Raw genomic sequence first — 14,601 nt, forward strand, 5'->3', positions numbered from 1 at the left:
CAGAATGAATGATGGCAGAAAGATCAAACCTTGAAGGAGTAGTGTGGAAACAGTTTTCAGGATAACAATCTCCTGGAAATGGACAGAGGGACAGTGGCAAACAATGGTGAAAATTGCACATTGGACACCAACAGGCATTGGATCCATGATCACTGATGATCATATTAATATATGGTATTACATACACTGAGCAGCAATTTTTTTTAGGTATACTTCCATTATCCAAGGAATGGATGATGGAAGTAATGATGTGCATAGTGTCTTCATAGAATGTTCCAAGATAGCCTTGAATGCCATATTCTTATTATGAAGTCTCCTTTCTACTAGTGGAGCAACACCTGTGTTTGTTCTCTAGAGCAGGGTGTTCAGATTATTTAAAAAAACTAAAACAATATCAAAAAGAAGTAAATAAAAATAATAATAATAAACTTAGCCTATCTGCAGTACTTATTCAATATAGGTTTAAATCTTTTTTGGAGGTGGATTACATAAGCATTGTTGAGGTTTCATGCACACAATTTCTCGAGAGACATTGTCATGTTTGTGTTCCAGGCCACATTTATGTGGCAGTTGAGAGAGAAAGATATCAGAGTGTGCACACACACACACACACACACACATACACCATATCATCTGCTCATTATTGATGCAGTTTATCATTATACAATAACAAAAATAACTTTTGAGCAATACAATAGCTGGTGCCAGTATGAGTGCACTGCACAAATTGATGGTGAGACATTCATCTCATTCTTTATTAGTTTCAAAAGTATTTTCTTCCAAAAATTTTCATGAAACGAAATCACAGCAGCAGGTCCTAATGGGCTTGATTATTCCTGTTCAGTCCATAAATACCTCAAGTGCTTCTGAACAGTTTTCTCTCAGGTTAATATTGGCCATAGGGAAGCACTCATTATGCCTGCTGCACGATAACAGAAAGATGACAGAGTTCTTTGGATCTCACCAGTGCAGCACAAACAGTACTGACAAATCCAATAATGCTGTAAAGCACAGTTGCAGACTAGACATCACTGACCCAAAAAAGTCTTGATTATGTACTTTCATTGTTAATTGATAAATTGGCATACAAACTGCTCATCTACCTCAGCCATATGCATGCAATTTATGCAGTCAACAACAAACCTCACAATCTTCCAAATTCACTTCAGAAATATACATCTCAATTTCAACATCAACAGCGTTCACTTTCTTCTCTAGTGTGCAAAAATTCCATCTATTTTCCTGCAGAAGCTCATATTTTAATCCCTCAAGCACTGCTCATTTCATCTTTCCCAGTTACACACTCTTTGACTCCAGCTCAAGGGGATGTCTGTGCTTATGTTCACTCTGAGATATACTCTGGATACATTCTGAGAGTATCCAACCTAGAATCACTCAACTTTGGCATTGTTTGGGTAAAATTCATCCCCAACCCTCTTTGGTTTTGTTACGTTGATGACATTTCATTTGGCTCATTTTGAAAATGAACTTGCCACTTTCCTACAGTGGATCAGTAGCCTTTGGCACGTTTTCAATTCACCATGGAAGAAGAAAATTCTCGTAGTATACTATTCTTAAACATCCTTCTTACTTACACAGCATCTGGTACTTTGTCACGCAATGTTTAGCAAAAACTACTTTTACTGGCAGATACATCAAAAGTCTGCTTATTACACTTCTCAAAAAAAATGGAGTGTTATCAAGTCTTTAATTAATAGACCACATAATGCATGCTCCTCTCCCTCAAGCTTGCAGCAAGAACTTCGCTATAATAGTTTGTTTATTTTTGTTTTTAAGTGAGGTCTTGTACAGAATTTTGTTGATAATATTTTGGCTGTGAGTGTCGTGTGTGAAGGTGTCCAGAAGTACAATCAACCATATTTTTACAATACACATAGTAGGTGAAAAATACATAGAACATAACAAAATAATCTGTCACAACTTTTTAGACCTTCAAAAAAGATTTTGACTCAATATGGTACGAGGAATTATGGAAAATTTTAGAACATTATGGTATAGACAATAAAATCGTTAGGATTACTAAATCTCTTTATTCCTCATTTGATATGAGAATTGCAATTAAAAATTACATCAGTGAACTGTTTCGGGCAGAATGGGGAGAGAGTGGTACATCTTGTCCCCCTGGCAGACTAAGAATAAACAACTTATGTTTTGCAGACGATATCGATCTTTTGGCAGAAAGTCAAAAATTACAAGAGATAACCAGCCACGTTTTTGGAACATTGAAAAAATATGGATTATACATAAACCTGCAAAAAACAAAACAATGATAACCTCAAAATCAGAACATTGAACCCTTAAAGATACAAATTGACAATAAACAAATTGAGAATGTAAACAAGTTCACTTATCTAGGAAGCATACTGAGTCAAGATGGTCGCTCAAAACCACACATTAAATACCAAATTGCTAAGACAACTGTGACCCTACAAAAGTTAAAATCGTTGTGGAGAGATAACAGAATAGCAATCACACGTTTTTGGAACATTAAAAAAATATGGATTATACATAAACCTGCAAAAAACAAAAACAATGATAACCTCAAAATCAGAACATTGAACTCTTAAAGATACAAATTCAGAATGTAAACAAGTTCACTTATCAAGGAAGCATACTGAGTCAAGATGGTCGCTCAAAACCACAATGATTTTAACTTCTGTGGCCCTACAGAAGTTAAAATCATTGTGGAGAGATAACAGAATAGCAATCACTAAGATTAATTGACACTTTGGTGAATTCTATCCTCTTGTATAATTGTGAGGCCTGGACTTTACTGAGGGAAGATGAGAGGAGACTCCTGTCTTTTGAAATGAAAACTTACAGAAGACTTTTGAGAAAATTTCCTGTACTGCCCACGAAACCAATGAAAATGTCCAGAAACTGATCGATTCAGTAGACCAGAAAAAAAGGGAAAATATTCTGACAGTCATCAGAAGAAGACAGATGAAATGGTTCGGACATGTGAAGAGGGCTAATGGCATTCCAAAGCAAGCACTAGAAGGAATTGTTCCGGGATCGAGGGTTGGGGGCCGACCTCAATTAAAATGGACTGATAAGATCAAAATAATGAACAAATTCCTCCCTTTTTCAACTGACATCAACAACAAGAGGAGGCTAACAAAGAACATCACCTACTAGCCATGAGTGACCAAACTATCCATTTAGGACTATGGAAGAGAAGAGATTTTGACTGTAACCATTTTTTAGGAAGGTTTTGCTGATAACTTTTAATTCTTCTTTAAGTGCTGTTCATTGGAGCAAATCTTCAAAACCCTGTTTTTAAGTGTATTAATGACCCCTAGTTTTTGTGTTGGGTGGTGGTAGGAGTTTTTGTGTATATATTGACCAGTATGTGTCTGTTTCTGGTAAACAGTGGAGGAAAGACTGCCAGAAGGAAGATATGTGACAAATGTATCTAGAAACAGAAGTATGTTCTGCTTTTCATTCTCGATTGTGAATTATATGCATTTGTGTTGTTTGTTTAGGTGGCTGAAGAAAGTATCTGGCAGCCATGGGGCCAGGTCGCTAAAACATTGCCAACATATCTAAGCCTGACTTTGGGTTTTAAAGGAAAGGAATCTAGAGCACATTGCTCAAAATGTTCCATGTAAAAGTTAGCAGTAGGGGGGAGGATAATGGTGAGCCCATGGCTGTTCCTTCTTTTTGTAGATAAAAAGTGTTTTGCCACACAAAATAGAACGTATTTTGTGTGGCCAGAACGTAGCATGCGCAAAGAGTGCTGTGATGTCAGGAAGGAATTTGTCCTGTAATAGGATTGTGTCATTGATTGGGACATTTGTGAAGAGGACAAAGACATCAAAACTGACTAATATATCATCTTTTTCCAGTGTGATGTCTTTGATTTTGTTTACAAACTGCTGTGTGTTTTTAATATAGGAGGGGGAATGACCTACCAACTCCTTGAGTGTTGACCAGTAGAATAACCGTTGATCAAATCATTGTCTTCAGCATACTATGTGAAATGTAATTTAGCTTGTCTCTGTATATATATATGTATATACTCCAGATGATGGCCTTAATATGAAGGTCGAAACATCGGGAAAGTAAAATAATTATTTATAACACGGTTGTAGAGTCCAGCAGCCAAGTTATTTAAATTTCTATAAGAGGTCAGACCACTTATACTCTTGATGTTTTCTATCCATTTCCTTCTGGGTCTCTCTCTCTCTCTCTGTCTGGGTGGTATCTTTTCTTCTACTCTTACGTTTTGGAGAATTTGAGGAAACATTTTTTAGGCATTTTGCACACATTTCCATACCACTGTAACTGTTTTTGTGTGATTTTTGTTATTGAGATGTTGTAGTGCAATTCTTCTCTAAGCTCCTGATTAGTTTTCATTTGGTTCATGATGTTTTGTTTATTTTCCTGAAACACTTGTTTTCAAAGCCTATCATAAAGATTCTTTGTATCCTAAATAGGATTTCAATCCAGATTTTTCAAACCAGTCAATCTTTGTTCTTCCTTCTGTTTGATAACCCAGGTCTGTGGGGAGAGAACTGGGTTATCAGAACTATGGGGAGTACCATTGAACTGTATACTTTGATTTTATATTACTGTAAATTTATTATTGCATACTGTACATTACCACATAATAATTGCATTTTTAATTATTAAATTGATTACTACAAATACGATGACATCTAAAATGATTATCTGCAAACTGATAAAAAAAAAAAAAAAACATTAGAATTCTTAGCATTCAAATAAAATGTGTAATGTGCATATGTTTGTTTCAAGATAGGCATGATATTCCACAAAAGTGTCTTAAGTATGAATCAGCTTTGTTCACATGACATATACTCCAAGTGCTTTGTGTACTGTGAATCATATGTCACTTTTCCTGTCCATTATATTCCCTCAGTGATTCTTTATATTTATTGGTAATAGCATGTTCAGGAACTTGTTTAATTTTCAATCTTAGCCTTTACATAACTCATCATTTTTTTTTTATCATGAAATGTACAGATTTTTATGTCATTCAATAATCACTGTATTTTAAGAAATTTTTTGTCACTTTTTTAGTAATTCTTGTAGATTTGTTTATTTTCCTCTTGTTTTCAAAGCCTGTCATAAAGATTCTTTGCATCCTAGATAAGATTTGAATCCAGATTTTTCAAATCGGCAAATCTTTGTTCTTCCTTCTGTTCAATAACCCAGGTCTGTGGGGAGAGAACTGGGTTATTAAAGAATAGATTTTTAGTAATTGACCTCAAGAATATTTATATGTATAAGATACAAACAAATATATTCTTGTTATGTTTAGGCATTGGGGGTTTAGAAGAACATGTGCTGAAATCTGCAACACTCTCCAGTACTGTAGCCTGTCCACCTTTTGTGGACTTGAATATGCCTGCTGTACCTATTATGCGAGTTGCTTTAGAACCTGTTTATCCAAGTGAGTTTTAAATTTTTTTACAGTATATTCTCTAAATAAAATACTCATATTGGATACTGTAATAATATCATCTCCTTATCTCTTAATTTGTATTATATATATATATATGTGTATGTATGTATTTACTTCGATATTATTATTTATATAATTTCTTATTATCAAAACATTGAACTGTGCCTTTACATTCTTTTTCCTATCAGTCTTAATTACCGAATTTGTAGTTGTTGTTGATAGTTCAATCATTCTTAATCCTCTCTGGCTATAATTTACCCCCCCCCCCCTTTCTTAAGGTCGTAAGTATGCTATTTTTCACGTGCACATAGTCAAGATTCAGGAAGTGCTTTGGGATGGAACCAATTCCCTTGTCCATCTTGCTGACTTTCTCTTGCACTGATCTTTAAAAGTTTATTAATTTTTTTTCGACTGTGCCATTAAAGATTGCATAGAGGAATTGTATGTCTTTCCCATACATGTAAGAGAAATATCCAGTTCAACACAGAAATACCTCTAAAATTTAATTCTAATTCAAGCAACGTTTAAACTTAATTTCAGTCAGTTGTGGCTATTCTATCTTCAGGACACACAGGTTCTATATTTTATGAGACAGTGCATTGGTAAGGCAGAATCAGGCAAGCTATTAACAAACAAAACAGTTTATTCATTCTAAGTCAAGGCAGTTACAAAGATTAAATCTACACATATCAAAATGTCTGTCTCTGATTAACTCAGCTAAATAACATTGGAGACAAAGAAAAGCACGTGTCTGGTTCTCCACTTGATTAGATTAGCATTTCTCACTTAAGCTCAATACAAGGACAATATATATATATATATATTCATAACAATCAGACATAAGGATAGACTTTTACACATTCAATCTTGATTTAACTCGGGCTGAAAAACGAATTAGGCATAACTAAACTTTACAATCTATTTCCCTTTCATCACATAACATTAGCACATTTCTCTGAACTCTGTAAACAGTTAGTTCAAATTAATTAGAAGTGCAGCTTTCCAACTTCCACAAATGTTCTTTATGCTAACTATGGGATTGGCATTCTTAGCCTTAATTTTCACAATCTAGGAAAGGTATGCAAAATTCTTACTTGCAACCTTGTCAGCTAGTTCAGTATACTAGATCCTAGAGATCACGACCACGTTCCTCTTCCTTCAAGTGAAAACCACATTCAGGCACTAGTTCTCGGCAACACTGATACAGCATACTTGGAGATCATCAAGAAACTTTGCCGTGGGACTTCTGGGATAGACCGTTGCTGCTGTTACAAACCTCCTATCATTGTCAGACTTCTGCTGGTGGGACATGACTCTCCCATCCTTGGAACAGGAAACTCTTTGAAATGAGACAGGAAGTGAGAGCCAGGAACAGAGCGCTTTGGCCCTTTGATTTCTTCCTTTTATCCTACTTTCCCGACCTTGGAACGGCCTCGTATTTTCTCCGCCACCCCGCTGTCACTGAGTTCTGGTGGGAAAACCCATAACCCGTTGACCTTCACAATTTTTGTTAGCCTCAGATCTATATGTCTAATCCTGTCTGAGCTATTTCTTTATTTATACAATTTTAGTGGTTCTTAAATATTTTAAACAATTTACTCTAATATGTTACAAGATTCACTACAGCAAAAAAATGAAGTAAGCATTAATTCCATTGCAAATATTTTGTATAATTTGTTATTTCCAAGTAAAATCCATATAGAAACATTTTGTTCCAATTTTTCTTTATACAAGATTTTACAATACCTTTTCATTCATTGTGATTGAACAGTGGGTATCATTAAACAGACTAAATAGGTAATGACCAGTAAGGTAAGGGCAATCTCCATCTCTGACTATATAACTTCTTAATTTTTTGTGTATTTTATTTTTAACCTAGAGATACAAGACTAGTCCAAATTAATTAGGTCTTACATAGTTTATCATGGTGTAATGTTGTTATAGCTTGTGTTTTTATGTGTATATGTTTCTCTTCTTAGAGACTAACAGGGTGTTGAGGAAAAAATATAACCCATAAACAATATATATATGTTAAAGATACCAAGCTATTTTAAATATAAACCTGGTTTTTTACTCCATTTCCCAAATAAGCAAACAGACAAGTCAGTCAAGTTTGCACCTGCAAGTGTTGCAAGTCTAGCTGATCCTGCAGATAGTGCAAGTCAAGGCAACTCGTAAAGGTAGAATAAGCTCTGATCACTATTCTTAATATTTACCCTTAATGCAAAGCACATCTCCTGGAAGAGATGTATGATTGCATTAAAGGCAAGGGACCACTACCCAGACCAGTTTCGACCTTTATTGAGGTCTCGTCAGTGGGAGCCAGGCTAAGAAATACTAAGTTTTAAGTAATAAAGAGCTTATAAATATTTTACCAAAACAAGTTACCATAAGGTGCTTTGACCTTATTAAATAAAAATCTCAGGATGAGAGATAGATGCAGAGAGTTTTTTAGCTTGGGTATAATATATGTTAAAGATATCAAGCTATTTTAAATATAAACCTGGTTTTTTACTCCATTTCCCAAGTAAGCAAACAGACAAGTCAGTCAAGTTTGCACCTGCAAGTATTGCAACTCTAGCTGACCCTGCAGGTAGTGCAAGTCAAGGCAACTCGTGGTAAAGGTAGAATAAGCTCTAATCACTATTCTTAATATTTACCCTTAATGCAAAGCACATCTCGAGGAGATGTGTGCTTTGTCATCCCTCAACTTATGTCAGGGTTCCGTTCCATCTGGCAGGACATAAAGTCGATACATTAAATCAACAGAGTTATAGGGGGTTAGGGACTTAACTGTAGTAAGTATACTGTCATTTTAATTTTTAAACCTCATAAAACTGTACTGTGCGTTACTGAAACTATAAAACAAAAGAAGATCATCCAAACTTCCTCTACAATCACATCTTCATTACCTTCCCTATCGGAAGAACCAGGCTGATGCTCTTCTGATGTAACTTTTCTTTTTTGATGAAAATGTCCAATGTGCTTTGCTTATTCCTCTTCTTCTTTTCATCATAAATTTGTTTACGGCAAACGAATGCATCATGTACTTTCCTTTCTACTAATAAGTAGCATTCAACATTGGGGTCCATGTCTTCCACCATTTTGGGAACTTCGCTAACTACAGAGAACATTTCTGCAAGACCCTTCACTGCGAATTGTTTAACTACCTCTTCTTGTTTCATTTTCCCCTTTTCTCATTCTTCCTCTTTTGCAATACGTTGTTCCTCCAGTTCAACCAATTCTTCATTGATCAACTCTTCAGTGGCACTTTCTATGAGTTTAATTACGTTGTCATCATTCACTTCAAGATTCAGATTGTTTGCTAGGCTCACTATTTCTTCACTCAACTTACAGAGGTCTTCAATTTTTTCAGAACTTCCAAAATCGTGCAAAAATCTTTTTAATGTATTTTTCCTTATGCCACTCATACATGAGAGGTCACTTCGTCCCAAAGCACAGCAATATTTTTAATAGCATGATAAATATTGAATGCTTTGCAGAATTGCATGCGAGTCTGATCATTTCCTTCAGTGGCAGAAATGGCTTGTGAAAAAGTTCTCCATAAATAATAAGCCTTAAACACTTCAGAACACCTGATCCATCGGTTTGGATCAATGAAGTAGTGTTTGGATGGAGAAACATGACCTTGATCTTGTAGTGAAAATCACCGATGTAAGGTGGATGACCTGGAGCATTATCTAGAATTAATAAAATTTTAAATTCTACGTTTTCTTTCACACAATAGCTTTCCATTTCACTCTCATTACAGTTGATTGAGGCATCCTCAAATAATTTTTGAGTCATCCATGACTTCTTATTGCTCCGATAATGAACTGGAAGAGTATGCTTCCTAATTTTTTTGAAGGCTCATGGATTCTCTCTGTGTCATATCACAAATGGTTTCAGTTTATGTCCAGCCACATCACCCTTTAACAGAATCGTAATATTGTCTTTAAAAGCAGGCATAGATTTTACTTTCATTCATCCACTAAAAGTAAAATCTATGCCTGCTTTTAAAGATAATATTACGATTTTTATACAACATTTTTTTTCCCCAAAACAAGGAGGTCTCATCCTTATTAAATATTTGCTGTGGCAAATGATTTTATCCAATTTCTCCACAAACATCTTGGCAGGCTTTTCATCGGCACTTGTAGAGTCACCACACATTTTCACTTTATGCAGTACAAAACTTTGCTTGAATCTCATGAATCAACTGGAAGAAGCATTGAATTCGTTGTGTTAATCGGGCCCTGTTTTCTTCATCAACATCTTGAAGAGCCTTAGCTTTAGCAGTTATGGTCATAGTGCTAAGGGGTGTGCGCTTTTGGTTCAGGTCCTCCATCCATGATGCAAGTAGCTTTTCCATATCATCGATAGGACCTTGTTGTTGCTTCGTCACTATTGTCGATTTAATGGAAGCAGATCCTTCACAGCCTCTATGATTTTATCCTTATTTTTCAAAATGGTCGTCACTGTAGAATGAGACCTCCGAAGTCATGTGCAATCACACTGACAGGCATACTAGCTTCATGTTGCTTTATAACTTGAAACTTCATTTCAAGATCAATTGCTCGCCTCTTTTTCTGTGATTCTTCACTAGGTTTTTTTTATAGGGCATGTGTGTGTGTGGGGGGGATAATGTTGCACAAAATATCGTGAAATATTTAACGATAAACACAAATAATCTATTTCTCAAACACAAAATTAACAGAGGATCTGTTGAAGACACATGCCGATTGCTGATGAACTTGCTGCTGAATGCCTTTTCTCACTGCACATGATGCATTGTTGCTAAATTGAAACCTTTTTACATTACACGTGCTTGTGTCTTGTTCGAAATTATAGTTGAAAGTGTTATTTATTCCCTTTTGAGATCACAGGTGTATTTTCGAACAGACTGAAGTCGAGGATCACTGTATTTTTTTTCCTTTTTTTTTTTTTTTAATCCATCACTGTTCTTTCAGATTTAGGTATCTTTAAGTGCAGAAATGATTTTAATATTCAAGAAAGAATATTGAATACGTTCTTTGAATGTATTCAATAAATTAAAAAAAAACAACAACTATAAGTTTTGGATGTAATGAAAAATGGAAGATCAAAAGTGCTTAGGGAAAATAGGTTTGCAGACATTCTTGCTTCAGTAATTAAAGTCCCAAGAAGTTCTGACAAAGCTTCCAGAACTGTTCTCGAAACTTTGTCAGAAAACAAGTTTTGCAAAATATGGTTTCAACAAGAATGCTACTGTTCATATCTTCCACACATCTTTATGGGCAGCTGCTTTTATAGGAATTATTGGTCACTAAGGTCTCCAGACCTTAACTTGTCTGATCATCAGATTCCTGATATGTCAGGTGGTGTACAGGATATTATTATAGTGCTACATGAAAGTTACATCATTACTAACTTCCAATTGACAGTTTTCCTCCAAATTAACCTATGATCTATCAAGACTCCAATATTATCAGTTAGGACTATGGCTGTCCAATCTTAGGTAATCAGAGGGCCACATTAAAAAAAAATTTATCTGAGGGCTGCATCACAATGCGTATCTAGTAATTTAGTGAGCAGCAGCGACACAACCTCGATAGCTGAACAAATGAACAACACCAATCACTTGCTCACGTTCCTTGTGAGGGCTAGGAGCGTGCATGTTGGAATAAAACAATCCAAGAATGCTTCTTTGACACATCTAATATTTGAAAAACACGTGGGTATATAGTGTTGTAAAAACACCAAATAAAATTACCACATCGAGATTATCGATTAGTGATAGAAGTAAAATATCTAATACGCATTTGATTCAAATTATTTTATTTTTTCGCTCATGAAAATCAAAACCCACAGGTGGGCTGCACAAAATTGCACCACAGGCTGTGCTTTGGACAACCCTGAGTTAGGTAATAAATGAATATTGAACACAAAAGATATAAGACAATCAAGATATACATCAAGGGTGTAGTCTGTTTTTATTCAGTATATGTATGTATATTAATCAAATATGCAGAATAGATGATATTATACTAGGGAACAAGAACAGTTGTTAATACATAAGATTAGATTTGATTACATGACCTTCAAAAATTAGTTCATAAATTAAATAAATTAACAATACAATCCAAATATTTCAAAAAAAAAAAAAGAAACAAAAATCATTCTATTAAACGACAAAGATCATGTTAGATCAAAAATCATAGCTCAAGTAATAGAACAAGAAACAATTTGGTTATTTATGTGTGTGTTGTATTTGCCTTTTAGATATATTATTGCACAAGCAAAATAAATATCTAAAAGACAAAGATATAGATGAAAAAAAAAAAAAAAAATTTCATGAAATCTGCTGAATGGTATGTCCAAATAAGTGTAATCAGCAATCATGTAAGTTTTATAAAGTACCAATCATCCCACTCTGTTATATAGTTGAAAAATATGAAAAATGAAAGGTCTGAGGAAAATGAGGAGAAAAATAATATTTTTATGAATAAGTAAATGATGTGCAAAATTAGATCATATAAAAAATGAAGATATCAAAAGGAAATTATATGTATAGTTTAAATTAAAATCAAGAAATACAATGAGAAATGGAAAGAGCATTTATATGGTGTGGAAAGATACTGACTACCAGAAGAAGTGAATTAATATAGAGCAAAGGAAAAACCAAGAGAGAAAGACCAATTGTAAGACGGAATAACCATTGAAGCTGAAGAGAAATCAAATGCATAGCATAATCCTTAAGAAGAATCACACACACACACACACACACACAAAACAGAGAGAGAGAGAAGAAAGTAAGAGAAAATTAAAATGTGTATTTACAACTCAATGTTTAGATTTCTTACTTCGTATTATACAGTTTAATCACTAAGACACTATTATTATAGTAACATTGAACCAAAGGATTTGGCTTTTGTTTGATAAAATGCAAATAAACAGTATTGAACCATGTAAGTGACTTGTGTAATTCTCTTGAATATGATTAATTGATACACTCTGATCAAAAAAGATCTGGATGCCTACTCATCTCAAATCTCACTATAATATGAAAGGTATTAATATGAATATAATAAATTTAGTTTAATCCTTTATCCAAGTGTGAGCAAAGAAAGTTCATGCCTGAAAATATCTTCAGGACTGAGAAAAGGTAGTGCAACACCAGGCAACTCGGAGCAAAGGTGGACCAAGTTATCATCACTCCTATCTCCCATAATGCAAAACACATCTCCTTGCGGATATGCATAATGTTATGCATTAAGGGAAGGGCCACTACCACAGACTGGTTTCGACCTTTATTGAGGTCTCATCAGTGGGAGCCAGGCCCTGAGGTGGAGATACCAAGGCAGAAACAATGGAGAGGTCATCTCTACATATAGGAGTTGCCAAAAGGTGTGGCACCTTATTATTAAATTACTCTGGATTTAAAGAAAGATGTTGAAAGTTTATTTTTCACTTGGTTAGACTATAATAAATTTAGTTTAATCCTTTATCCAAGTGTGAGCAAACAAAGTTTGTGCCTGAAGATATCTTCAGGACTGAGGAAAGGTAGTGCAACACCAGGCAACTCGAACTCGGAGCAAAGGTGGACCAAGCTATTCATCACTCCTGTCTCGGTATCTCCCATAATGCACAGCACATCTCCTTGCGGATGTGTATAATGTTATGCATTAAGGGAGATACTGAGATAGGAGTGATGATAGCTTGGTCCACCTTTGCTTCGAGTTGCCTGGTGTTGCACTACCTTTCCTCAGTCCTGAAGATATTTTCAGATGCAAACTTTGTTTGCTCACACTTGGATAAAGGATTAAACTAAATTTATTATAGTCTAACCAAGTGCGAAATAAACTATCAACATCTTTCTCTAAATCCAGAGTAATTTAATAATAAGATGGCACACCTTTTGGCAACTCCTATAGATAAAGATGACCTCTCCATTGCTTCTGCCTTGGTATCTCCACTGCCCTTCCCTTAATGCATAACATTATACATATCCGCAAGGAGATGTGTTTTGCATTATGGGAGATACTGAGATAGGAGCGATGATAGCTTGGTCCACCTTTGCTCTGAGTTTCCTGGTGTTGCACTACCTTTCCTCAGTCCTGAAGATATTTTCAGGCGCTAACTTTGTTTGCTCACACTTGGATATAGGATTAAACTAAATTTATTATAGCCTAACCAAGTGCAAAATAAACTCTCAGTATTAATATGAAGTTAGTCAATCCTTTGCTGTTATAACTTCTGGGCTGGGAAATCTGGCTTTTGACTAGATTTTGGTACATTGCTGCAGAAATCCTTTCCATTCTTCCAGAAGAGATTGGTTTCCCTCTCAATTACTTCCCACAGGTGTTTGATAGGATTAAGATCATGGCTCAGTGTAGACCAGTCAAACCACCCCATCAATAAAGACCTCACTTTGTGGATGGGGAATTGTGTTGACAATACAGCAAAGGGCCTTTGCCATACTGTTGCCAAAAAGCTGGAAACGCAAAATTTTCTCGAATATCCTTATAGGCCATACATTAAGATTCTCCATCACCGGAACTAATGGTCGCAGCCTGAACCATGGAAAACATCCCTACACCAGGGATGTTTTCCAACCATGGTGTGGAGTTGGATACCCTTTACAACTTGCTGATATTAGGCTTGGGTTTGCATGGTCACACGCAAGCCCAATCTGTAAGTGACCTGCCAGATCTCAGTTATGCTATTGTGGCTCGTTGGCATTTCCATATAACAACAAAATCACAGTTGATTGAGATGTTGCAGCAGGACAGAAGTTTGGGGTATTGAGACCACATTATTATGTAAATAAAGAGTTTAATAAAAATCATCATAATGCTAATTACGGGTATAGCCCCATATCCTTTTTTGAGGTCTACCCTGCCCTTCTCTTTCCAATTGGCTTATATTTTAGTATTTGTTTAGAATATCAGTAATTGGCTATTCAGTTTACATGTTCTATCCAATTTTGTTTATAATTATTTAGTTTTCTTCTATTGATTTTGTTTTAAGTTCTTTTAAAATGTCTTCATTACTTTTTTGGTCTAATAATGTATATTTTGCAGTTCTTCTCATAAATCTCATTTCACTTGTTTTTATTCTTTGTTATCTTGTTTGTTTATTGCCCAAATTTCATTGCCACATAATAATGTGGG

General features: G+C 35.1%; 1 protein-coding gene across 1 annotated transcript in view; it reads left to right on the forward strand.

Moving 5' to 3' along the window:
- LOC150098172 (elongation factor-like GTPase 1) overlaps nt 1-14,601 on the forward strand; it is a 451,514-nt gene that overhangs the window by 250,545 nt on the left and 186,368 nt on the right. The window contains exon 18 of the mRNA XM_090406579.1: nt 5,306-5,437. Within this exon, the coding sequence (XP_090262705.1) occupies nt 5,306-5,437 (132 nt within the window). The remainder of the gene's footprint in view (nt 1-5,305; nt 5,438-14,601) is intronic.

The sequence above is a fragment of the Typopeltis vanoorti genome, chromosome 16 (genome assembly GCF_054136105.1).
Source record: "Typopeltis vanoorti isolate ZY-2024b chromosome 16, IOZ_Tvanoo_1.0, whole genome shotgun sequence".
NCBI classification, from domain to species: Eukaryota; Metazoa; Arthropoda; class Arachnida; order Uropygi; family Thelyphonidae; genus Typopeltis; species Typopeltis vanoorti.